Source organism: Heloderma suspectum, chromosome 2 (genome assembly GCF_057233095.1).
Source record: "Heloderma suspectum isolate Gila_16-S chromosome 2, 16-S_ref, whole genome shotgun sequence".
Taxonomy (NCBI): domain Eukaryota; kingdom Metazoa; phylum Chordata; class Lepidosauria; order Squamata; family Helodermatidae; genus Heloderma; species Heloderma suspectum.
The window spans coordinates 181,717,084-181,743,295 of record NC_139459.1 but is presented as its reverse complement, the minus strand read 5'-3'; the positions used below and the strand labels follow the sequence as shown (position 1 = coordinate 181,743,295).

Genomic DNA, 26,212 nt, shown 5'->3' with positions numbered 1-26,212 from the left:
GGAAAGGTGGGCCTGGGTAAACATGTTGGATTCTGCCATAATTCAGCAGGTTGGAGCTGCTGTGGCATCTCTTTCATGCGGAGCCCATATCAGAAGGAAGTGGACAGCCTTGCAAGGGTATAGGAGAGAGGCAAGGCAATGGCAGGCAAGCCACCCGAGTGGTGCCAGGGTGGGACAAAACTGGAGAATATCCAAAATAACCCAATGGAAAAGAGAGAACAAGTCTCAGGATGCAGGAAAATAAAGTAGCAAGGACTGCTTTGAAGAACAAAACATTCTTTTCCTACACCCTGAGACATGCTCTCTCTTTTCCATCACACCACATAAGTTGTGCGGTGGGAAAACAATGCGATTCAAGGAAACGAGCTGTCTGCGAGCCTGTCTGTCGAAGAATGGGGGCTGGCATGTGTATTAGGCAATTGGGATTGCATATGTGATGGGTCCCCAACACCACAGTCGCCATGGGAAGCAGAGTGGCGTTTGCCCTCCTTCCAAGCAAGCAGACAGGCCACCACCTTTGCCCCCATTTCCCCTCCCAACTCACTGGCATTCTGGCATCACGGTTTCGGCATTCATGGCGCACGTGCCCCCATTCAAGCAGTAGTTATTGCAGGTCAGGCAGCTGGGGGCTGTCCGGCCATCGGGGCATCTGCAAATGTAGTGGGGAGATGTGGTGAGTGTGGCACAAGCTCCTACCCCACTGCAAGTGAAACCAGTTACAAGTCCACCCGCTACTGGCAGATCCTTGCCCCAGAGTAATAAAACCCATTTCAGCCCTATTGATCCAGCACAGCCCCATTGCATTCAAGATGCCTTTTTTGTTTTAGTTCTGCTTGGGCAATCCCGTCTCAATCCCTAATACAGCAGAGGAACAGGAACTGATATGTAACCCACATAACTTAACAGCCAGTGACGCCTTGGACAAAACAAGGATTCCCCTGGGTTGGGTGTGTGTGTGTGTTCCCTTGGAAGGGTTGCAAGTTCTGTCTCTTTCTCAGGCCTGGTGTGTGTGCATGTGTGTGTGTGTGGTGGATGCATAAATGTGCATATGTGTATGTGTCTTTCTGTGCCAGAACCTGGAGCTCCAGGAAGGTGGGAGTCCCACCTCGCCCTCTTTCCCCAACTCTGTGGCTTACTGACAACAGGACCTCCTTCTCCACCAAAGTCATAGATAAAGAAATGTAACATTTTCAATATGCGGAGTAATTCACAGTGCTTATTGTTCTCAATCCACAGAACAAGTCTTATGAGACAGGCCACTACATCGCAGATGGGTCACCTCTCTCTTAGGCATAATGAACCAGTGTTTGACTGATTTATCAGTCCTAAAGCAAGAGCTGCCAGAGATCAACCTGCCAGAAAATTACTTCTTCCTATAGCTGGGGTGTAGAACCTTAGGCTTGGGGGCCAAATCTAGCCCTTCTTACTACCATATATGTTCTAAGCCTGGGGCCTGGCATCCTGAATAGATTATGGTGCAGCCCAGTCTTCCCCCTCCAGATATTTTGGATTCCAACTCCCAGCATTCCTAACCATGTGCTATGCTGGCTGGAGCTGATGCGAGTGGAAGTCCAAAACATCTGGAGGACACCTGTTTGGGAAAGGATGGTGTAGTGGCTATAGAGTGCTGGGCTAAGGCTGGGGAGACTCAGATTTAAATCCCCACTCAGTCATGGAGTGCAGTGAGTGAACCTTGGGCCAGTCACTAATATCTCTCAACCCAAATAACCCACAGGGTTGTTTGTTGTGAGGACAAAATGGTTGCAGAGTATTGCACTGTGGACACTGCTGTGAGCAATCTGGAGGAAGGGTGGAACAAAAATATAATGCATACAATAAATAAATAAGCCTAGCTCAAATTAAGCCTTGTCCATTCAGACACGCGTAGACACCACCTTGGCTGTGCCAACCAGCTGCCCTGGCGGAGATTCCTGATATAGCTGTTTCCTTCTAAGTTCTTTCAGACCTGCTACCATCCACCCACCCACCACTGGCCTTAGATCCACAGGACGTTTTGTCTGTCCTCTCCTGCTGAGATTGTTTGCCTGTCGGCTGGTTCTTCCTATAACCTCAGGCTTTACCTCCTCCTTTTGCAGGCAAAATCTCTGCCTTCTGCTGCCCTACGCAGCCACCTAGTGATAAGGCAGGTGTGCATTGTCTTGAAGAGCAGGCACAATGCATCCTCATTTGATCTACTTTGCTTGAGAGCTGATAGAAGGGGGTGTACAGAAGCACCAGGATGGGTGTCCAGCAACATCACCAACCCCACCTGTTTTTTCCAAGCAACTGTATTCTGTCCCTCCCAGCAGCCACTTGATGTCCACTCCCTGGTGGCTGTCCGGTTCCCCTTGCCAATGGGGCTGTGTCGTCCCTCGCCAAATGCCATCATGTGCAGGAGACCCCAAAGCATACTTGACTATCATTGCTCAGCACAAATCCAATCTCTGCTCTAACAATAACTCCGGGCACCTACACGCAGGTGACGTTGCCAGTCTGCTTGTTGATAGAGCAGTTGCCCTTGAGGCAGCGGTCACACTTGTTGTGATGGCAGCGGTCACCGTAGAAATTCGGCGGGCAGTGGCACTGGTGCGTTCCAGAGGCTGTCAAATAGCAGATGCCATTATTCTCGCAGTAGTCGGAGCACAGGCCTGAAAGGGAAAGGCAAGATTGCAGTAAGGGGCGTGTCATGTTCCCTTGGCCCCCACCTTCCTCATGCGCACACAGGACGAGAGGCTTCAGTCTCAGGCCTTTAATTCACTATCAACAGGTCCATTACAGATGCAAATCCCCAAAGACTCTCAGGCTACAAAGGAATAACAGCAGGGAATCCAAATGGGAGCTACGATGTTGCCAGCAGTTTGAACAGGGACTTGCTGGCTAGACTAACTTAGGGAGGGAAACCCCTCCTTTCCAATGATGCTCCCCTACATCGACCCTCACACATCACCAACCAGATTGACCATCTGAGCTCCGCCTCTAACTTTTCCCGCTTCGCTCTGCGCTGCAGTCTAGCATCCCTCGGGTCACGCCCCGCGCTCTCCTCCTGGATTCTCATGGGGAGGGGGGGGGGGAGCTTCAGGCCCAGCCATCTGGGTGTTAGCATCCTGAGAAGCACACCTATCCATATCTGAACTCACTTGGGAAGATGCCTCCCCCAGTTCTGGCTGTTCCCCTTCTGAATCTGAACCGCTAACTATCTCCATACGCTCAGAATCAATCCTGGCAGGGCGAAGGCTTCCTTCGTACAGCAGGGCCTTAACAGAGGCTCTACCTTATCCTGATGTTCATGTAAAAACTCACTCCTAGAGTCCTAGCTCACTTAGACTCCCTTTCAATCTCCCATGTACTGTCTATTGTGTTTATTTAGTTACTAAACAATAAAATCAGCATTTAAAAAGGTGGTAAGTACCCAAATACTTGACAGTTATCCTAGTGATGGGTTATGTCAGCCTTTCCCAGTGTGGCACCTTCCAGGTGTCTCGGACTACAACTTCCATGATCACTGACCATTGGCTGTGCTGGCTGGGGCTGATGGGAGTTGTAGTCTAAAACATCTGGAGAGCGCCACATTGAGGAAGACTGGGTTACGTGAATATTACCTCCTCACCCTGGTTGGAAATGAAGACTCATGACCAGGACTGCATGTATTCTCATACCAAGGCCTGCTGGCGCTGTAAGAGTGGGCTCCCGGCGAGAAGAGAGCCAGTATGGCATAGTGGCGAGAGTGCTGGACTGGGAGTCAGGAGATCCGGGTTTTAGTCCCCACTCAGCCATGGAAGCTTACTGGGTGACTTTGGGCCAGTCACAGACTCTCAGCCCAACCCACCTCACAGGGTTGTTGTTGTGAGGATAAAATGGAGGAAAAGGAGGACTATGTACAGTGCCTTGGGTTCCTTGAGGAGGAAAAAAGGCAGGATATAAATGTAATAAATAAATAAATAAAATAAGATGAAAGGCCTTGCCATGAAGTGAGGCAAGGCCAAAGAGGCAACTGCAGATCTGGAGGTAGTCAGAGGGGCCCCTAAGCCACTCAGACCAGTAAGCAGCCCTGGCCTGAAAGCCTTTGCAGGGCGGAGCTGAAATTCACCCACCCTCAATTTCACCACCCCATTTGCAGGCAGCAGAGTTGGGGCAGGAGGCCACTTCAATGGTTTTCAGAGGGGAAGGCTGCCATGCTGAGCGGCGACGGCACTCTTCGCCGTCACATCAGCAGCCACTGTTCCCCTAGAGCGGGGTGAGCAACTTGAGGCCCTCCAGATGTTTTGGCCTGCAACTCCCATCAACCCTCCTCACTATGTATGATGGGAGTCCCAGCCCAAAACAACTGGAGGGCACCAGGTTGCCTAGTCCTGCCCTAGAGCGAGGACAGGAACCATTGCTCTCTCTCTCCCTCCCTCTCCCCCATTGGCTTCGGGATGATGTCATGTGATGCAACTTAATTCTGAAGCCAATCTGAGCAAAGACTCATCTGACCTGCTGTGGCTTATTGTTCTGAAGAGTGCTCCTTGTTGGATCAGCTGATCTGCCTACAGTTCCCTCCTCTGGCCAGATGTTTTTGGGGTGGGGGCAGCACAAAGGTGGAATCCCCACTTTGAAACCCCCGGGACCTGCTGGTCCTGGACTTGCTGTGGACTTGAGACCCAGGAAGTACTTACGGTATTGGCACTTGTCACCGGTGTAACCCATTGGGCAGCGGCAGTTGGGCTGGTTGCCCTGGTTGACGGTGCAGCTGCCGTTGTTGAGGCAGTAGTCTGCACACAGCTGCTTGTTGCACTGAGAGCCAGTGAAGCCGTTGGGGCAGCGGCATGTTGGCATCCCTAGGGCGGGTGGGAGGAAGCAGAGGTCCTTAGCAAGGCTGGGCCAGCGTGACTTGCTCAACTAGCACAGATGGCTCTACGGGCAACGCAAGGCGATGTGGGAAAGCCTCAGGACAGCTTGGAGGAAGCAAACATCCGGTGGCATGCACACGGCACCTCCCTGGAATCGGCTGTCCCGATTATTTCCTGGCCAGAGCTTCCATCCACTTTAACGGGGAACATGACTGCATGATGAGAAGACTGAGGTGAGATAGGATAGCGCTCTTCAAGGACTTGGAAGGCTGTCACAGAGAGGAAGGCCAGGATCTCTTCTCAATCATCCCAGAGTGCAGGACACGGAATAACCAGCTCAAGTTACAGGAAGCCAGATTCCGGCTGAACATCAGGAAAAACTTCCTGACTGTCAGAGCAATATGACAATGGAACCCATTGCCTAGGGAGGTGGTGGGCTGTCCCACACTGGAGGCATTCAAGACGAGGCTGGACAGCCATCTGTCAGGGATGCTCTGACTTAGATTCCTGCACTTAGCAGGGGGTTGGACTCAATGGTCTTAGAAGGCCCCTTCCAACCCTACTGTTCTATGATTCTATGATGGAAAACCACAAAGAATCTTTGGGTGCCAGAGATTTGGTTTTCATACCCAAGTGACTGTCAGGAATCAAACTCTGGTTGGTATAGGAATGAGTACTCAACCAACATCAGCTGGAAACTGAGATCATACCAATATTTGGTGGGGTTGAGCTGAAAAGCCTTTAGCCAGTCATGGATTATGGCAACTTTGTAAAAGTTCATCCTCAGGATCCAAGCCTGAGTTTTCACTTCAGCTTCTGAAGCGATGGCTCTCCCTGCTTCTGATCCCCCCGCCCCACAAGTCCTAAATCCTCCTCCAAGGTCATCCCACTCACCAGACAGGGAAGCAGCACAGGTGCCCCCATTCTGGCAGTAGTCGGAGCACTGGTCATACTGGCACTTGTCCCCGTTGTAGCGTGGCTGGCATCGGCACTTGGGCTGCTTGCGGGCGTTTAGGAAGCAGCTGCCTCCGTTGAGGCAAACCAGATCACAGGTGTCGGTGGCCGGAACTTAAAAACAACAACATGCAAAGCAGTGAAACGCCTCCTCCTCCTCCTCCTCCTCCTCATTAAAATAGCGCCACCACTGTGCTTGGCAGTTTGCAGAGTACAAAAGAACAGTTTCCTGCCCCGAGGAGCTTACAATCTAAAATTCAACACCAGGGAGCGGCGGGAGGCAGGGAGAACAGAGGAAGGGGAAGGAAGTGGAGACAGGGAAGCACGGAAGCAATACTTGGCTCATTTCAGTTGCTTAGGGATTCTGCCTGCAAAGCATCCACACCAGAGGTATGGCCCAAGAGGTGGCAAGGCAGGACAGGGCCAGGCTACTTTTGAGACACATGGGTGGTGGCTCACAGGGTCAGTGGGCTGCCAGCCCTGGCAGCTGGGGGGTAAACAACTCAAACAGTGAAGTGCAAATTTCACTTCCTTGGTCAGGGAACCAGCGGGGGGGTCTTAGCAGGGAGTACAGAGCCATTGGTGCGGAAGGCAGGAAGTGCTGCGTCATCCTGTGCCTGTGTGTGCATGGCGGTGAGGATGCACGTACCCACAGGTGAGGCCGTAGGCGAGGGGATAAGCACACACATGCCGTTGTCCAGCCTCCTGCCGTTGGGGCAGGTGCACACTGGGCCGCTGGGGCTCAGGAGGCAGAGCCACTCACACTTCTTCCTGTCACATGGGTTGGTCACTGGAGAGGAAAGACACCAAGAAGGGGGGGTTCAGCAGAGGCCTCTGGGAAACCTCTCCCCCCACGCTATTATGACAGACCTGCTGGCAGCCCCAAACAGGGTCTAAAAGAGAACCGAGGGAGGCAAGTCTTGCCCTCGCAAGCCTCTGGGCTGCCTTCTTCCCACCTGGTTTCTGAACAATCCCTCCACTATCCAGCTTGTGCTTCCCTGGCTCAGTCTTCACTCCGACCACATTTCTTCCCTTAACTAGCCATCATGTTCCCTTATCAAACTGCAATTATCTACAATCTCTAGCCTAACTCAAACTGTGCTTGGATTGATCCACTTGGACTGGGGAGATCCCGTTCAGGTGAAATCATATTACTGCACACAAAATTATAACTAGAAATTAGTATAGATGGCAGAAACCCCGTGGCTTGTCTGAACCTCATCCCTGCCCCACACTTGACTAGAAACATTTTTGACACATGCCTCTCTAAACTACTTCTGGAAAGCCTTCAAGGAAGAAGATTCTGCTACCTGCCTAGGCAGCTTATTGCAAAGCAGCGTAAAACCAGTCCTTTGGTTACTGCATCACTTCCCAGTTTTTCACCTTTTAACTCCAACATTGCTTTCTTGTCCTTTCCTCTGCCATTAAATACACTGAAGGCATTCTAAATATCTGAAAATGGTCTATGACTCAATCAGACATCATGCCAAACCATGGTATGTGCTAATCATATTTACAACCCAAGCAATAGTTTAGAACTGGTTGTTTGTTTGTTTTCCAGCATTTCTGTTTCTCCTCGAGACAGAGCTATGACTGCAGTTACATTTGTCAATTCAGACTTTGCATTAAACCATGGTTTGTGCACCCACTTTGAAATATGGATTCTGATTTGCCAGCCAATCACAAACCACGGTTTGGCAATGTAGACATTATGCCAAATCGCAGATAAACTTCCTTAACCATGGTTGGTATTCTGATTTTTACCTTCTTTTTCTCTAGCCCTTCCTTTCACATAAAATACCTTCAACACCCTTCACCATCTTCTCTGAGTCCTTTCCAGTTTGACAGCATCCTTCTTAAGCTGGATCCAGTACAAGTACAACTAGCACCGTACTGGAGCTTGCTAATCTAAATCCAGAGCATCTGGCTGTCTCTTTCCCATGTTTATGGTTTTTAAGGATCTTGTTAACATTTTGTTATATCTTCATTGGTTTACGCTTTTTGTTTTCTGAATTTTTGTGAACCGCTCTGGTTGGTTCCAGAGAGGCAGTATAGAAATGCAATAAATACATAAAGATGTAAAGCCAGATTCAGAACCATGAATGCATCTGTCTCCCTAGATCTCTTCCATGTCAGACCTACAGTGGTTGTCCTAAACCCTAGCATGACTGCAACATGACTGCCTGCTCTCTTTTGCTGGTAAGGCCTGGTGCCCCAAGATGCATTACTAACCATCTGGCTGTTTATACTGATGATACAATACCACATCAGTGGCATGGTTGAGCCCAGCGGTAAGGTTGGTGACGGAGCCATTGCCAAATTTGTGGATCTTGAAGATGCGGTTGTTGATATAGGTGACGCCATAGATGTAGTCCTCAAAAATGTCAATGCTGAAGGGGTGGCTGAGCCCTGGGGTAAGAAGGGATGGAAGAAGTGTTAGGAACTGGCTGAGTAGTTCTGCTAATGTCTGCATCTCTGGGGAGACTGGAAGAAGCTTGAGTTCAGCCAGGTGTGCTGTGTATTTCTCCCTGGAGAAAAAAGACACTACCAGAAAAAAGCCAAACAGTTCCGTTGTCTTGTACTATGGATAGGCAAGAGATCTGGAGTCCTGTGGGAATAGCAGACATAGATACTCCATGTTCTCTGAAAGAAGAGCCTGCCCATCCAACTGCTGATGACTTCCTAGGTTGCATCCAGACAGCCACATTCTCCCAACCTGACCTGCAGCACTACTATGGAACTGGGACAAAGATAATTCTCTAGGAAGAAGTGCCAACCAGTGAGCAGGTCCAATACTACAGGTGCTGATTTGGGCCAATTCAGCTGTTTGGACTAACAGTCATCACTACATTGTCTCCTTTGTCAAAAGCAAAAAGAGCATTGGGAACTATTGAGGAAGACGTGGTGGAAGAGGAACTCTTTGCGGATTGAGCACAAACAGACCACCATCGTACACATAGAGAGAAATTCCCCCAAAAGCTTCTTAAAAAAAAAAAATCACCTTTCTTGCTGTCAATGGCCACCACTGGGTCAGTGCCATTCAGCCGGATGCTGCCAATCACGGAGAGCTTGGCGTCAGCCCAGTACAGGCGCTCGTTATGGTAATCGACAGCCAGACCTGCAGGAAAACCATGTGGGTAGGTTTCAACAACTAACTGTGCAAAAGCATCTGGGATGAGAAATCTGGGCCCCATGCTTCCATTCCCCTGGCCCTTGTCAAAAACATTCACACTCCTGGGGGGAAATCTGCATCTTGACTAGGCAGGACTGTAGCTCTAGAATACAGTGCATCATCCGGTCCCAGGGTCAGTCCTTGGCATCTCCAGCTAAGAGGATCTCTGGCAGCAGGACTGGGGAAGGACTCTGTGCCTGAGAGCCTGGAGAACAGCCACCCATCACCGCAGACCAGGAGTGCAGAACCTCAAGCCTGGGGGCCAAATGTAGCCCTGCTGGAGTCTCAAACCAGCTCTCCAGGATTCCACAAAGGCCATGCCCCCTTGCCCTGGCCCCACCCTCCTTCCCCCAACCACTAACCATTTGGTGGCTTCCCAGCTTTTGTGCAGTTTTTCACCCATTCTAAGAGGTCAAAATGCCTCTCCTAAGGCATTTAGGAGAGGCATTTCCTTTGCCAGCAAGAGCTTTCAGCTACAATATACTGGTCTTTTGGCCTCGCCCCTTTCGGCTGTGGCTCCGCCCACTGCCACAATGTGGCCCCCGAGAGCTTTTCCAAAATGGAATTTGGCCCTTCAGTTCAACACTCCTGCCACAGACCATTCTGGCAAACAGGTCGATGGCCATGCTCAGTACAAGGCAAATTCTTATGTTCCTATGTATGGGGAATTTACTCAACGCACTCTTATTACAGAATCTGTCGTGGCCCTGAGTGCGGCTTATCATGCCATCAATGCCCATTCTTCAGGAGCGAGGGCTGAAACTTCCTTTGGCCCCAACTCACCTGTTGGCCACTGGATATTGTCCTGTACGAGTGTCTCCCTCAGGGTCCCATCCATCGCGGCCGTTTCGATCTTAGGGTGGTTCCCCCAGTCCGACCAGTACATGGTGCTGTAAAGAGAAAGCAGTCCTGTGAGATCAGCCTGGGGAACTGAGAGGCAGCGCACGTTGGAAGAGGAGCTGGGCAGACAGCGTCGGGGCCCACCTTACCCTCGGAGCGGGTCCACTACGATGGCGTGCGGCTCATCGATCATGCCCGAGATCAAAGTCTTGCGGTTCTCGCCCTTCATCTGCGCCACTTCGATGACGTCACGCCCGGAGTCTGTCCAGTAAATGTTTCCAGCCACCCAGTCTATGGCTATGCCCCGTGGCATCTTCAGCCCAGAGATCTGAGCGGCGAACATAGGAAGCGAGATGAGCATCACAAGTCCAGCCACTGCCTCTTTCCCACCACAGCTCTGGGTCCCAGGCCTTTTGCCTGGTGCCTCCCCAGATACGCATCCTCATGAACTCGTGCCACTCACGTTTAGGTGGGTGACGCCACCGTCGATCTGCCGCCGGTTGCGATTGGAGGCACTGGAGCCAGCAGAGGAGGGCAGCTCCCGGCAGGAGATGCGCCCGGTGTGCCAGTTGGTCCAGTAGATCTTGCTCTCCTTGACATACACATCCATGGCAGCGATGCGGACGTTCTCGTCCCCTTGGAAGGCCGGTTCATAGGCTGAGTTGGGGTTGAAGGGGTACATGCTGCGGATCTTGTTGTCATCAGCAATGTAAAGTATCTGGTACTCAGACCCTGGAAAGGAACAGGGAGAATCCTTGAATGGATCATTATGGGCCCATCCATCCATTCATTGATGAGCTGCCTTTCAGGGTAAGCCCTCTCATAAGCAATGATAAAAACAGAAGATCAAGATTAAAAGTTAAAACCAAAGAGCGCTATATACACACTGGCCACAGTAGACTCCTCAGTCAGTTATAGGCCAAGGTAAACAGAAGACTCTTTAGGGCCAGCCTGAAGACCTGTAAAAATGGGGCCTGGCAGACATCACTTGGAGCAGAGTTCCACAAACAAGGAACTGCTACTGCGAAGGCCCTTTTCCTCATGCCTGCCAGCCCAACTGCTCTTACAGACGGACACACCAGTAGGGCCCCCCGTGCTCATCACAGAATGCAGCCAGATAGGAATGGGTGAAGGCAGTCCTTCAAGTAACCTTGGCCCACACTATTTAGGCCTTTAAGGGCCAATTACCAGCACTTTAAATTGGGCCTGGAAATGCATTGGCAACCAGTGTAACTGGTACAACAGAGGTGTCACTGATCTGACCACCTGATGCCTACCGGTACATGAAAGTTTGGTACCAGTTGAAGTTTCTGAACGGTCTTTCAAGGCAACCTCACTTTGAGCGCATTACAGTCATGCAGCCTGGATGTCGCTAGAGCATGGAGAGGCGAAGTAAGGCCCATCCACTTCAGACAGCACTGCAGTTGGCATGCCAGCCTAAGCTGGCAAAAAAGCACTCCTGGTCTTACGGCCACCTGAGCCTTCCCAGCTAGCACCGAGTCCAGGACAAACCCCAAATTGAGTGCAAAGCTGTCTAGGATGCTCAAAATGTCTTCCCCACAGTGAAGTGAACAAGCCAGAGGAGAGGAGGGTGAAGCAAGGATACACTGTCATCACAGGAAACAGTGTCATTAGAAATAAGAGGCCAATATCCATCAGCCAGAGAACTAGGGGCCATTGGGAGGCTGCACCTCACTCCTTCTCGAAATAAGTGTCACGCAAGGGATAGATCAGCCTGGCCCCATCCATCAACCAGAGAAGGATCAGCTGCAAGGAGCTTGTCTCACCCTTCCCTGCCAGAATGAACACCTATGAAAATTTTACAACTAAAAACTGGTGCCTCAGTTTTGCCTTTTTCCTCCTCCTCCCAATCCCTCTTCCTTTTGTGTCGTGTCTTTTAGACTGTAAGCCCAAGGGCAAGAACTATCTTATTATTGATCTCTGTAAGCCATTCTGGGAGCCTTATTTGGATGAAGAGTGGGTTGAAAATGGTGTAAATAAATAAATAATAAAGAAACACAATCATCCTCCAACCTCATGGAGAGTTTAGTTCTTTTATTACATTTATATCCCACCTGTCTTCCATTGCAAACTCAAGGTGGCTACAAGCGGTTCCCAGGTGGTCTCCCCTCCAGGCACTGACTTAGCTCCAGCAAGGCGGCTGCCTCATGGGCCTTCAGGCCATGCGCTGGGAGTTCAAACATAGGATGGAGCCACATGTGCTTGCATGCACCAGGGCTGCAATCGAACAGCTGTGCGTGCATGGGGTTTCTCCTGCCAGCTAGGGAGATGAAGCTTCACAACAGCACGAGCCTCCCATGATCAACCATGGGGAAGCCACTTGCGTGCAGGCATTTCTTTGGCTGTGGCCTCCACCTGAAGTTCTTGTACAAAAATAGGTGTGCATGTAATGGCGCACACCACCCACACGACAGAACGGATGTATCATTCTATGTATGCTAAATAATCATAGCCCATTAGGAACAGCTTGCATTTTAAAGAATGACAACTCTAACTAGATAGGCTGGGAAGGTGGGAGAGGGGGACACCCACTGGGCCAAATTCAGCCAAAGCTAAGCCCTCCCAACCCCCAGTGTTGCCAGTGAGAGAGTTAAGCACGTTCTTGGTTCCCTCCTGTTGAAATTAATCAGTGGAGTTTCTTCAGTGGTGGCAAAGGAGCACCTGACTTCACTGAATCCCATTGGGCTCCAAGATCACCGCAGACGGTGACTGTAGCCATGGAATTAAAAGACGCTTGCTCCTTGGGAGGAAAGCTATGGCAAACCTAGACAGCATAGTAAGAAGCAGAGACATCACCTTGCTGACAAAGGTCCGTCTAATCAAAGCTATGGTTTTCCCAGTAATGTATGGCTGTGAGAGCTGGACTATAAGGAAGGCTGAGCACCGAAGAATCGATGCTTTCGAACTGTGGTGCTGGAGAAGACTCTTATGAGTCCCCTGGACTGCAAGGAGGTCAAATCAGTCCATCCTAAAGGAAATCAACCCTGAGTGCTCATTGGAAGGACAGATACTGAAGCTGAAGCTCAAATATTTTGGCCACCTAATGTGAAGAGAAAACTCCCTGGAAAAGACCCTGATGCTGGGAAAGATTGAAGGCAAAAGGAGAAGGGGATGGCAGAGGATGAGATGGCTAGATAGCATCACCGATGCAATGAATACGAACTTGAGCACATTCCGGGAGAGCGCAGGACAGGAAGGCCTGGCGTGCTATGGTCCATGGGGTCACGAAGAGTTGGACACGACTTAACGACTGAACAACAAAAGATTTCCTTAGCCAGCCTTCGCCACCATCACCACCACCCTATCCCAGCTTCATGCCTAGTTCTGCCATGATTAGACAAAAAAGACAGGCTGTGACGTCTTTTTTTCAGTGAGGCAGCCTAAGACAAAGTGGAAACGATGGCCAGTTGGACAACAGAGTTGCACATCATGTCAAGCAACACCTTATCATACGTGTCTGTTAAATACAAACATATGCACGTGTATGTATACACATGCGCGCACGCACACACGCATACATGCACGCTCCAGTGCTGCATCGCCTCTGGAATAAAGCTCCCCCAGTGAAGCTGCTGGTACCTTCTGCCTTGCACATCTGATGGGTCTTCATGAAGTTCTTGGCACAAGTGCACATGTACGAGCCTTTTGTGTTGTTGCAGAGCTGGCTGCAAACCCCAAAGTTCAGGCATTCATTGATGTCTGTGCAGAACAGAGGAGACACAGGAACAAGGTTATCAGATGCACATGTTAGAAGCTGTAGTACAGCCAACAACTTTTCAGAGACCTGGAGGCAGTATTGCAGAAAGATGTTTTCCTCCAATACTCACAATAGGTTTCCCTTATCCTGACACAGTCTCTGGTCAAATTTGCTAAAGCAATTCAAGCAGTACATGCAAAAAGCCAAAACTCCCCAGAAGTACATTATCAGTACTTCTGTAAGAGAATTATGTGTGCTGTTACAGTCACCTACTGGTAAAGAGTAATATATTCCTCCCCTCTTCCACTCGCACTGAGACAAATAGCCCTGGCCACACATACACAGTGGGTTCGGAATAGGAGTGATAAGTATTCAAGAAAGAGATTTTGGGGTCATAGTGTAAAGCTCACTGAAAACAGCAGCTCAGGGTCAATTCTGGCACAATGTTTTCCTCTAGGAAAGTGTTTTTGGTGCAATTCCTCCAGAACAGGGGTCAGCAAAATGGTGCCTGTGGGTGCGCGACTCCCCGCCAAGACCCCCGAGTGTGCCTGTGAGGCCCTCCACTTGCCCTCCACTTGCCAGTGCTACCCTTTCATCCCCTGAGGGGCACAGTCTCCTCTCCTCTATTGAAGTCAATGGAGCAATATCGTTCCACTGATGTGAACAGGAGGAGGGGATGGAGCGCCTTGACAAAGAATGGCTTGAGGGCGGGGGCAGGGGTGTCACTGCCCCCCCCCACCAAAAGCTTTTCCCCCTTGTGTCTTATTCCCCCTCCTCAGCCTGCTTATCTTACACTTAGGTTGTGAAGCTGCAAGCAGAACCTGTCTTTTGAAAACTGTTTTTTTTACAGGCGCCACAAAAAGCAGCTATTGTTGTAGGCACTATTCTTTCATCATCATCATCATCAATCATGGAGAACAACAACCTGGCAGAATGCTCTGAAACCCCAAATAATTAGAACTCTTGATGCCAGTCTATGATACGTTTCCTCTCGGTCCACCGACCTCCCATCTCCCTGTCAATCAGATGTTAATTTACTACTTAAGAGTGGATTGCAAAAATTGACTTGTCGGCAGTCACAGTCATTAGCCAGGGAGCTGGGATGAATAATGCAAAGTTTAACAGCAGGCTCGAATTACGGTCGCTGCACACTGGGCAGGCTGCCAGTGTCATCGGCTGGCTGGATGATGCCCATCAGCAGAAATTCTGCCCGGCAGTTTTACTGCCTTCCATCAGCCACATGTGGGGGTGGAGAGGGGGGTGACCCGCAGCTATGAACTCTTCCCTTTTATTTGGTTAATTCCTTGACTTTATTTAATATGCTTATAATCTGCTTTTCAACCCTGAAGGGCTCCCAGAGCTGAAAACAGTTACAAGAATGTGCTGAGGGACAGCAGGACCATTCCACCAGCCCTGCTGAAAGACCTCTCTCATGAAAGCTCCTCCTTCCTCAGCTGCCACCACCACCAGCTATTCCAGAAGGCTGTATGGAGGGAGGCGAGAGGGGGAAGAGGGGCCATTCCACCTGCCCTGCTGAAAGAATTGTTTTTTTCCTCTTCCCTCCCTATTCCTTTTTCCTTGCACATCGTGTCTTTTGAGACTGTAAACCCGCAGGCAGGGATTGTCTTCTTCTATTGATTATTTGTAAGCCGCTCTGGGAGCCTTTTTGGCTGAGGAGTGGCACAAAAATATCCTAAATAAATGAACAATGTATAACGCTGTATGTTCAGACTGCGGCCTCTATGTACACTAGAGCTGTTAGCATAGTTGTGTCTCAAGCAACATTTCAAGGTGACTTTGGAGGTTCTCATGTTCCCTCCTGCTACAGGCAATACATGTCAGGGGGAGCAAAATGCATTTTGATGACGTCCAGCACAATTTATCCACAGAGTTTCTGCACATCAATACCACGCGCCTGGTGGACTTTTGCCTTATACCTGACGCATTTCTCTGTGGACAGTACAGTGAGTGTTTGAGGTGGCTCTGCGGTATGGTCATGGGACTGGCTAGCATCTGGCCTTGACAGCACCCATCCCTTGGCCCAGTACCTTGGCAAGAATTCTTGTCTGCCACTTTCTGGAAGCCGCTGCGGCAGGTGCAGTACACAGAAGAGTGGGTCTGGATACATTTGGCTTCATCGCCACACATGGTCACATTGGTGTGACAGCCATACTTGGGATCTGCAGGCGGAAAATGGGAGCAGACAAACCCTGCATCAGGCAGCACCAACTGGAGAGGCAGGTGGAGGCAGAGTGTGCAGCACGTCTGCGCTCTGGCAAACTGCACACAGCTCCACACTGGTACTCATCGTGCCTGGCTTATAATGCTCCCCTCATCCCTGCACCCCTGCACCCCCCTCCACACATGCCACCTAGCAATTCCTCTGCTCCCCCAAGGTTGTCAGAACTTCAGCAATTCACACCCTCACCCTGTGAGCAACTTTCCTCGTCAGACCCATCTCCGCAGTCGTCAAAGTAGTTGCAGCGATGCTCAGCGCTGATGCATTTCCCGTTCTTGCAGAGAAGTTCGTTCTTCTCATGGCTGCAGCTCCTGGGCCTGGTGGTTGGTGAATCTACAAGGTCGCAGAGATGACAGTGAGGAGCCAAGGGAGTGTGCACTGAAGTCAAAATGTCTCTGCTTAGCTCTTCCATTCTCTCTTTCTCCCCAGGAAAACCAGGATGGTGAAACTGGAAAATAGCATCTCCACAGCAGAGGTGACTGGATTACTCCATCACCGCAGATGCCGAGACAGAGCAGAGTGACCCATCCACAGAGGACACTGCCTGTTGCAACCCTGCAGGAGTCACTGCTCTAGGCTTGCCTCTTGTCCAGTCAGGAGGCCTGCTTGGAACACTGAGACCTGCAGAAAGCCAGAGGGCGGACTCCTCCAAATGTAGGTCTTTCTGGAAGCAAACCATTAGGAGTTTAAGAGTGGAGGGCAGCTCCAGTTTTTATCCAGAAAAACACATGCCTCAACTATCAGAAGAGTCCTAGAAACATTGCATTCGCTGCTATATGGCTTCTGCTTTCATCAGCTATCAAACAGCATTAGTGATCTAGGATTGGAAGGGTGACTGGAAAGCCTCTGGAATGGGTGGGGGAGGAGCTTGGAAAGATTCCACATATTTTGGGGGGCAGAGGCACTCACCACAGAATTGCTCATCAGTACCATCCCCACAGTTGTCGATGCCGTCACACTGGCGGCCGATCCACAGACACACACGGTCATTCTTGCAGCGGAATGGTCTGTTGGGGGGGCACTGGAATTTCACTGCATCAGCAAACAGAAACAAAGGGTCAGAGTGAACGTGGGAGCCAGGGGGACGCAGAAAGGCCCAGGGCCATTGTGACCCAAGAGAAGCAGAGGTGGCTGACAATGCAGGCCTTGTGTCCCCTGTCCCCTGCTCCACCCCACACTCCTCTATCCCTGAATCCCAGCTTTGGGAAAAAATGCACAGGGAGGAGTCTGCAAGACTCTAGATGCCAGCTGGGTCTTTTCTGGGACATGGTGCTCGGAGTCCTCCAAATATTTCTCCTGTGCACGTTATTGTGCATCATCAAGGCATATGAGTAGAGTACACATAAGATCCTAGAGTTGGAAGGGGCCATTTAGGCAATCGAGCCTAACCCTCTGCTCAGTGCAGGAATCCTGTTCAAATAATCCCTGACCAATGGCTGTCCAGTCGCTGCTTGAATACCGCCAGGCACGCAGGACCTGCCACCTCCCATGGCAGTCAGTTCCACTGTCTGACTGCTCTGACTATTAGGGAATTTTTCCTGATGTTCCTGTTATTTCGTGTCCTACAGTCTTGGATGAAAGAGAACAGGTTGCAGCCCCTTTCTGTGTGACGACCCTTTAGGTACTTGAAAAATGCTCTCAGATCCCCCCCAGTCTTCTCTTCTCAAGACTAAACACAACCATTGGCATATGAGGTGCCATGCATGGAGTCTTCTGGGAAAGTACTCTAACCACTACAGCATTGTTCACTAATTTGTTTACTAGTTTCTATAATATATAATTTTTACATGATTTGTAATAAGAAAAATACTTCCTTCTTCCCTCAAAGTGGGTCTCTGTCAAGGATCAGCCAGCCTCCATCCCAAACACTGCCATATTCCCAACATTTCTGCTCTCACCAAAGGCAAGGATGCCCCCTCCAGAAGCTCTTTCCTTGAGACTTTCAAGTCCTTTTTGAATTCCAGTTCTGGAAATCCCTGGATACCCCCCACTATTTAGTGCTCCCCAATGGAAGCCAAGCAAGAGCCTGGAGACTGGGAGAAGGAGACACAGAGCCCCACCTGGACGGGTTGGTGAAGCCTAGCTAGAACCCAAGCCAAATACTGGGTGGGGCACTGGTCCCCTTCAAGTCTCCAAGCCAGTCAGCTGACAGCAAGAGATAGGGAGGGGCAGTGACGCAAGGGGAAGTGGGCGCTGGCCAAGAGGACTAGGACACTCACAGCATTCCTCGTGGTTCTCATCTGAGTTGTCACCGCAGTCATCCTCCCCGTCGCATTTCCAGGCCAGTGGCTTGCACAAGGTGTTGTTGCACTGGAACTCATCCAGGGGGCAGGTCCGCACTGCAAAGCAGGAAAGAGGCCAGAGTGCGTCAGCAACAGACCCTTCCCTGAACACAAACCTGTGGGGCTGCATGCACTGACAGCCCCATCTAAGCTGTGAGCGATACCAGAAAGTCTTAAATCACAGGCAGTGAAGGCCCCCACAGCCAGTGCCCTGCATCTACGACCTGATCAGGACCGGGTTAGCACCTGGCATCCTCAGGCAGCTGCCAGGGCCCACTGCTAAAGCCTATTCTGCCCCCCCCCCCTTAAATTCAGGTTTTAGCCCAGAACTCCAAGCAGTGTCAGGTGACTGGATCAAGTCACCCTTTTGATTACCCACGATGCCCCTGAGCTAGTGTCACTCCAGGGCATCGTGTCGAGAGCACAGTCACCCAGCACAGCTTGGAACACTGCCATCGCAACCAGGTAAGACTGCCAGTGACCCATGAGAGACGAGGAGGCAGCCCCTCAAACTTGGAACCAGCCCCACACCTGATTGCCAAGGGCTCCTTACAGGATATTCCTTGGGGGAAATGAGAGCATCCTTGTAAGGTGCTCCTGGCAGGTATACCGACATTTCCCCTCCAGTTCCACCTCTGCTGCTGTTATCTCAGCACAGATGCCTCACATCAGGGTTGGAAGAGAATGAAACCAGTCTCATCATCGCTTCCAAGGAAGAGGGCACGTGAGGGCCATTACCCCGGGTGCCACAGTCCTCCTCGTCGCTGCCATCCATGCAGTCAGCATCAGCGTCACAGCGCCATCGTAGTGGGATGCAGTGTCCACTCTTGCAGTGGAACTGATCTTGATCACAGCGTGGCTTGCATTCTTTCTGTGGGGAGGAAGGAGAGGGAGCAGGGTTACCCAATCTCAGGCGGGCTCTTTGACCGTCAGAAATCTGAAGCTGCCTTCCCTGTCAGACCGTTGGTCCATCTAGCCCAGTATTGCCTTCCCTGACAGTGGCATGGTGACCTTTTTGCCTGCAACGCTTGTGCTCTGCCACCAAGCTGCAGTTCCTCCCCAAAGGGTTGGGCATTTGACCCGCCAAAAAGGATTCGGTCAACCGACCACCTAAAGTTTGCCAAATAACAGTCATATACGTCTAAAAGCAACAACTTTACTTGAACAATGAAGAAGATTGTCAACAGGTTTGAAAAAATAATGGTGACAATGTGATAAAGACACGTGAAAAAGCAAAATAAGCCAATTCAGGTTCCAACATGGTGTAACACAATGAGGTTACGCAGGAAGGGAAGCGTCTGCTAAAATGGTGCCTATTGCGACATGTGTGTACGTCAGAACTATTATCTTTACTCATGTGAAAATGTATAAAGATGCAGTTGATTAACTAACGAAAGAAATCTCAGTAGATCAATAGTATGAGTCTTAATCAGGGCTTGGCCCCCCCACCCCGTCGCTAATGCGCAGCAATGAGGCTTCGAGTCGGCATGCCCTGCAATACACTCGTGATGTGCTGTGTGCTTCCCTAACAGACTCGCTGTGCTCTTTTTTTTTTTGCCATTATACTGAAACGCGCAGCTGTGCAGTATCTTTTGCAGATACGAAGCTGCAAAAATGTGCAAAAGTGTGTTTAAATAAATGATAACGTCCCTCTGTGCCTCTGTAACTGTGCAGCTGCAAAGGGATGGGGGAGCAAAGGAGTGACGCAGGCACTACACACACCCACAACACGCCCACTGTAAGATGCGAAGTCAGTTCGGGGAAGGAACAGACAGCCCGCAACCACAGGGGAACCCACAGCAACCCCCCCAAATCACAGTAAAACAACTCCTTGGAACTCCACTTTTTCCAGGTGAAAATCACGGATGGCTGTGAAGTCGCAACTACATCATCTATCACAAGGGACCTCAACTTTACCCTGCCCGGTGTAGATGGGGCCCTTGTGACAGGCCCACAAAATAGCCCAGCCCCAGCAGCCTTTCTGAGTGGTTAATAATTCTGTCAATCGGTGGCTCAGTTTTAATTCTAACGTGTCTGGTCCCAGTTCTTCCTCTCTTATGAGATGAAATAACACCCAGTATTGTTCCATGCTTTTATTCTGCAGGAGTTCTAATAAACCAGTCTTCCCCAGTCTGATGCCCTCCAGATGTTGCTGGACTACAACTCCCATTAGCCCCAGCCAGCATGGCCAATGGCCAGGGATAATGGGCACAGTTGTCCAACAACATCTGGAGAGCACCAAGCTAGGGAACACTGTTATCAACTCTTCTCAGTTCAGCTTGTGCTTTGTTTTCCCTCCCTGAGCACTTAAGTTCAGTTTACTTACAGCAAGACTTCAAGCTGATTAGCGGCCCATCAGATTAACAAGCAGGAGCTTTCAAATTAAGTTAAGTTCAAATTCAGTTTCACACCTTTCACAGTGAGCTTCACCAAGCTTGCTTCCCCCCAGGAAATCGCAGCAGCCCAAGTCTCGTGTCGTCCTGCCCATACCTCTTTGCACACTTGCCGCTTACCTCATCGGACCCATCGGCGCAGTCATGGTCCCCATCACACTTCCAGCGGCCTGCAATGCAACGTCCATTGGCGCAGGAGAACTCGCTTTCAGAGCAAGGTCTGGGTTCTGTAGGCAAAGAGAAGGCACTGGGAGGTGAGTGGGAAGGTCTCAATGTGCACAGGACACAGGGGGTGATGCCTACTGTATTATTCAGGGACTAAACCCTGCTGCTTTTCCCAGCGTGTCACTGGGCAGGCAGATGCAGTCTTATGATCCTAATAAAGCATACTCTTGACTGCGACACGACAAAGGAGAGAAGACAGGAGAAGCCACAGAGGAAAGGGGCAGCGGGGAGGATAGGACAGGCGGTACAACAGTGGCTCCTGGCTGCATCTAACCCTACTGCCTACATCAGCAGCTTCTAGCTGGCCCAGCTGCCCTGTCTCAACTGTGAGTCTCAGCAGCAGAACGTAGGAAGCGGCCTCATACTGAATCAGACTGTTGATCCATCTAGCCCAGTACTGTCAACCCTGACTGGCAGCAACGGCTCTCCAGAGTTTCAGGCACGAGTTTTTCCTGCCTTACCTGGAGATGACAGGGATCGAATCTGAGAACTTCTGCAATGCAAAGTAGGTGATCTACCCCTGCAGTACAGCCCTTCCCCTAAGTCTGTTGCCCTTTGTTTTGTGGTGCTCTAGATTTAAGATATTCCAGATGCACACACACACACACACACACCCCCCGCGCAGTTTGCCATGGTCAGCCCCACTCAATACCCGTTGGTAAGGGCAGGCCTGCTAAGAAGAAACTGGACATATGCTTGGAGCTTCACCACAGTCTTATGCTTCACCCTACTGGGGGTGGGGGAATTCTTCTACTACTTCCCAAAACACTTCATTCAACAAAAGCAGGTAGAGCAGAGACATTAGACGGTAACAGGGGAAGCCTTCATCCAGCTTGTTTTGTCCTGCAGAACGGACTATGGAGGGGGTCGATCTCTGGAAGCCCAAACAAGCATCACACACAGCAACCCTCCCCATTCAATTCCTGGCTGGGGGCAGCGGGGGGGGGGGCAGCGGCAGAGGAAAAAACACATGGGTATGCAGATGGAATCCCCAAACCATTCTTCTTTTCTTTCCCTTTCAACACAAAGCTTTAAAGGGGGAAGGAAAAATATTTTTGACAGAAACCTACCTCTGCAAGCCCCGATACGACAGTGTGAAAATGGAGAAAAACGTAAGATGAGGTGAAATGGCACAAACTCAAATTACACCACATGGTACGAAACAGAAGAAAAAAAGAACCGAAAGAAAGTCACGTTCTAAAATTCCACGGGGTGGCCAGGGAGGGAGAGGTGGGAGATGATGAGGACTGGCACCCATCTTTCTAAATTCTTGCTGGAGGCCTGAAGTTTAAGTAGGAAACCATATGCTCCCTGCTCCCCCAGTTCTCCTGCGATTACTGCAATTAGTAATGATAGGGCAGCCAGGGATTCCCCCTCCCCCCTCCCCAGTTATTACTTGTTGGCTTTCTTTCTGGACAGCTTTTTCATCTTATACCAGGGGTGCAAAAAGTGTGGCTACGGGCCACATGTGGCTCGCCAAGTATTTCTGGCAGGCCACCAGATCTCCCTGCCTCTGCTGCAGCAGTGGCTCTGCCTGGGGTTTCCTGTAGTAGCACTAACAAGGGAATCCCTTCCTTATCTCCAAACTCTGATGATAGGAGATAAGGAAGGGTTTCCTTTGCTAGCACTACCAAGAGAAACCCCAGGGATTCCCTTATGAGCACTAGCAAGAGAATCCCGGGGGGGGTGTGTGTGCGTGCGCACGCACGTGCGTGTGCAAACACACACGTGTGGCCCCCTAGCACCACCCGATGCAGTCCTCAGGGCCAAAGAGGCTGTGCATCTCTGTCCTATGCAACTGATACCAAGCAGTGGTAGCAAAGCAATTGGTACTACCACTCAATAGGTGCAAAGCTCCCTCCCCACTTAGACATGCCAAAGGCAGGGCATCTTTTGGAGCATCTAGTCAGGCTTGGGAAGGAGAAGGCAGATTTAAGATAGCATTGGTGATGTGGGCTGAGAAGGAAATATGATGGTTTAGACGAGGAGAGGTGCCCGCCAGTTCAGCCCCAGCCGAATCTTTCCTGAAAAGAACCTGCCTCTTGCTGGACAGAACAGACAGCACCTCCATATTCTGAACCACTAGATGGTAACAAGTAGGCAGAAAGACAATATCGGGTGGTGTGCTAAAAGGTGATCCAGGTGAAATCCTAAGACAGTGAGTCCTCCTACTTGCCTCGCCAACGCCCGACACGGCTGGGGGTGGAAGGTGTACAGAAGCCATTTTCCTGCCTCTACCAGGCTGAGATGGGCACAAGCACTGGCAGAGAAGGCAAGGAAGGAACAGTCATTGGCTTGGGCAGCTTTCGGATGTATGACTTGAACAGCACTCTAATGCGGGATTCTTGAAATTCTCTCTCTCAGAATTATACCAAAGTGGAGAACAGTCTGGGCCCTGACATCAGCCAACTTTCCCCCTCCAGGTTACTTCCTGCTTTCTTACATGGGTGTGCCTGAGCTTCAAAGGGATGCCTGACTTCTGCAGTTTTCTTTGCCCTGTTCTCTTAAGCAATGCTCTTTTTACTTCCTTTGCCCAACTGGGGCTGCGTAGATAGGAAAGCCAAGGAACCACCCCCCTCCCCACATGCAGACATTCTGCTATGCTAGCATAGGAATGAAGGGGGCACATACTGCAGCTCTCCTCATCCGAGTTGTCTCCGCAGTCGTTGTCATAGTCGCACTGCCAGCGGCCTGGCACACAGCGGTTGTTCTTGCAGCGGAACTGGTAGGGCTCGCACGTTCGCTCATCTGAAAATGAAGGATGCAATGTGGGGAAAGGGGAAGAGGAAAGGGCAAAAAATGAACAGCATCAGCAAAGGAAAAACAACCCCAAAGTGAAGCCATGCATGCTCCCGAGGCACTTTCTGATGGCTTCTAGTGCACGGACCAGCTTGAGCACAATGACAAAAGGCTGTGCTGTCGTTGCATCCAAAGGAAACCTTCCCATCCTCCTGCCTGAGCAATGTCGCACCCAGCTGGAAGTGTCCTGAAAAACCTATCAAGATTTGAGAACAGCTGTTGTAGAGGGAACTTACTGCTTTTCAAAAATCATGGTGTGTATTTATTTAATGTGGTTATGACGGCATGTCACCAGGAGTCCAACAAACAGATTGTTAACTCTGTTTGTATCTCATGCATGTTTGTTGAAACTGCTCCTATTATTTATAGTGTTCATTTCTTTTCTGTATGTGTTGTTTATTTCATGTCCTTATTATGTGTAGCATAATTAATCAAATTTGTTGTAAAAAGTATTCCAGAGGAAGTTAGATGACTCTTACATTGGGAGAACTCTGTACACAGTGCAGGCAGACAGGTGATGCCTATAGTTCAGGGACGGGGAAGGTGTGGACTGTTGGACTGCAACTCCCATCATCCCTCACCATTGACTATGCTGGCTATGGCTGAGGGGAGTTGCAGTCCAACCCCATGTGTTCTCCATTCCTGCTTTGACTGAATGGATTAGCAGGGACCAGTCCAGACTGCAGCATACTGGGGCTGGGGGTACCAGAAGTGCTGATTTGGCACCCAAGCCCTGAACTCAACTCAGAACAGTCTGGATGTACCTGAGGCAAAAAGGCTAGTAATTTCCAAGGGTTCTCATTTTATTGACATGCTTTTTTGGCAAGGAAGGAACAGGGGGATCTAGGATCCTATTGGTCTGCAGGGTTAATGAGAAGAATGAATGAGCAGAACCATTAACTTTGGCACATGTGATCTAGATTAAGGATGAACAAACCTTGCAATTCTGGTATGCCGAGTTTCTCATTTTTCCAATTATAAGTTTGTTTCATCCCATTTCTGCATTAGTTTGCTTTTTAAAAAAGGTCCACACAAATATGCATAAAAATTTGTGCATTTTTGTATGCAGTTTCCCCTAATATAATACATTTTTGTATGTTATTGTCACAAATATACGTATTCTTGTGCACACTTTCCCCCTAATATACACATTTTGTATGCATTTTTTTAGCTGAAGAACTGCATTCAAAATTCACAGCAGCGCAAATATCCAAAAGACAACTGTGTTTTCAGTCCATGTATTGGTTCAGGAAGTGCAAATTAGATAGCTTTGCATTAAAATGTGAATTGAACTAAATTCTCCCCAAGATGTGCGAATGTTACAAAGGGTGGTGCTTCCCTTGCGCAATGTGATCATGCAGACTCTCCCTAGGAGTCTGATAAACACAGCACTCCTTGCCCCTTGACGTAAGGAACTGCAGGAAATGGAGCATGCCGGCCACCCTGGCCTCTCTTAGCTCAGCCAGCCAGCCAGCTGCCCCACCAACTCACCACACTCTTCCTTGGGCTCATCTGAGCCATCCCCACAGTCGTCCTCTCCGTCACATTTCCAACGTGCTGGGATGCACCGGCCCGAATCCTTGCACCGGAACTCATCCAGACCACATCTCATTTGTGCTGGGAGAGTGAAGAGAAAACATTTAAAGGGCTGAGGAAGTTAAAGGCCACCAGAGGCCGGGTGCACCTGTCTGCCCCCAAAATTATGATAGGAGAGGCACAGGAGGTGGCCTTTCCCATACAGGGCTGTTTGGACACACGCACGTTTTCTCTTCCCTATCTTCCCTAACTTAACTCTGTCTGATTCTCTGGTCTTTAAAAATATTTTCTAATATATATATACAATTAAATACATAAATAAATAACAGTGCACCTAGAATCCACCCAATGTTCCCACCAGTGGAGGCTGGTGGCTCTGATTTTGGTGGGGCTCCGGATCCATTCTGGGTTTTGGCTGGAATGAGCCAGAACTCTAAAGGAGCTATCCCCATTTCTAAACCCGTTTTGGGGATAAGATTCAGCACATTAGATAGCTCCTTTAGAGTTCTGGCTTGCTCTGACTACAATGGGTTCACACTCCCACTGAAATTGGAGCCACCAGCCTCCACTGGTTCCCTCTATGATTGCAGGGAAAGATCAGCAGTGGTGGGCAAGCTGTTCTTTTGCTTGTCTGCCACTACAGTTGTTCCCATCGGGGAAACCACTAAGATGCTTTTGAGGAAATCCAGGTTTCTCTGAAAGATGAGTTTAAATGCCACTGTTCTGGACTGAGATAAGCTCAAGAAATTCAGACAATAATTGCAAAATGCTCCAGAGATTTGGGGTGGGAAGAGGAAGAAAAAACTTTGAAGCCCTGAATATCTTCCTGTACTTCCTTTGTCATCTCCAGCAACACTTCCCCCACCCATCCATTCCTGCTGCCCTGCCCTTCACACCTGCAGAGCACTGGGGAAACAGGGTGTTTCCCATACACCAGCAGTGCACAACCTGTGGACCACTCGCAGTCCTCGGCCCCTCCCAGTGTGGCCCACAGAGTCATGGGGAGGATGAGGAGATAAGAGCAGGGTTTCCCTTATTCATGCTAGCACTAGCTAGGGAAAGCCTGCTCCCAGTGCTAGCAAGGGAAACCTGCAAGTGCGTGTGTGTGTGTGTGTATGTGTCTAGGTGTGGGGGAAAGGTGTGCACATGTGTGTATGTATGTATGAAGGAGTGTGTATGTGTGTGTGCATGCGCACACATGAATCCCAGTCTTCCATCTAGCACT

The 26,212-nt window shown here is 50.0% G+C and overlaps 1 protein-coding gene across 25 annotated transcripts in view; it reads right to left on the bottom strand.

Annotated features, from left to right (window-relative positions):
* Nucleotides 1-26,212, bottom strand: part of LRP1 (LDL receptor related protein 1) — a 516,733-nt gene that overhangs the window by 7,031 nt on the left and 483,490 nt on the right. For all 25 annotated transcript variants that reach the window (XM_084836577.1, XM_084836568.1, XM_084836575.1 and 22 more), the window contains 19 exons: nt 24,943-25,068; nt 23,284-23,400; nt 20,548-20,654; nt 18,773-18,905; nt 17,972-18,091; nt 16,662-16,784; nt 15,942-16,085; nt 15,562-15,693; nt 13,396-13,515; nt 10,259-10,527; nt 9,945-10,123; nt 9,739-9,845; nt 8,785-8,901; nt 8,016-8,192; nt 6,433-6,573; nt 5,724-5,897; nt 4,656-4,817; nt 2,474-2,648; nt 545-649 (listed from right to left, as the gene is read on the bottom strand). In XM_084836577.1, coding sequence (XP_084692703.1) covers nt 545-649; nt 2,474-2,648; nt 4,656-4,817; nt 5,724-5,897; nt 6,433-6,573; nt 8,016-8,192; nt 8,785-8,901; nt 9,739-9,845; nt 9,945-10,123; nt 10,259-10,527; nt 13,396-13,515; nt 15,562-15,693; nt 15,942-16,085; nt 16,662-16,784; nt 17,972-18,091; nt 18,773-18,905; nt 20,548-20,654; nt 23,284-23,400; nt 24,943-25,068 — 2,728 coding nt within the window. The remainder of the gene's footprint in view (nt 1-544; nt 650-2,473; nt 2,649-4,655; nt 4,818-5,723; nt 5,898-6,432; nt 6,574-8,015; nt 8,193-8,784; nt 8,902-9,738; nt 9,846-9,944; nt 10,124-10,258; nt 10,528-13,395; nt 13,516-15,561; nt 15,694-15,941; nt 16,086-16,661; nt 16,785-17,971; nt 18,092-18,772; nt 18,906-20,547; nt 20,655-23,283; nt 23,401-24,942; nt 25,069-26,212) is intronic.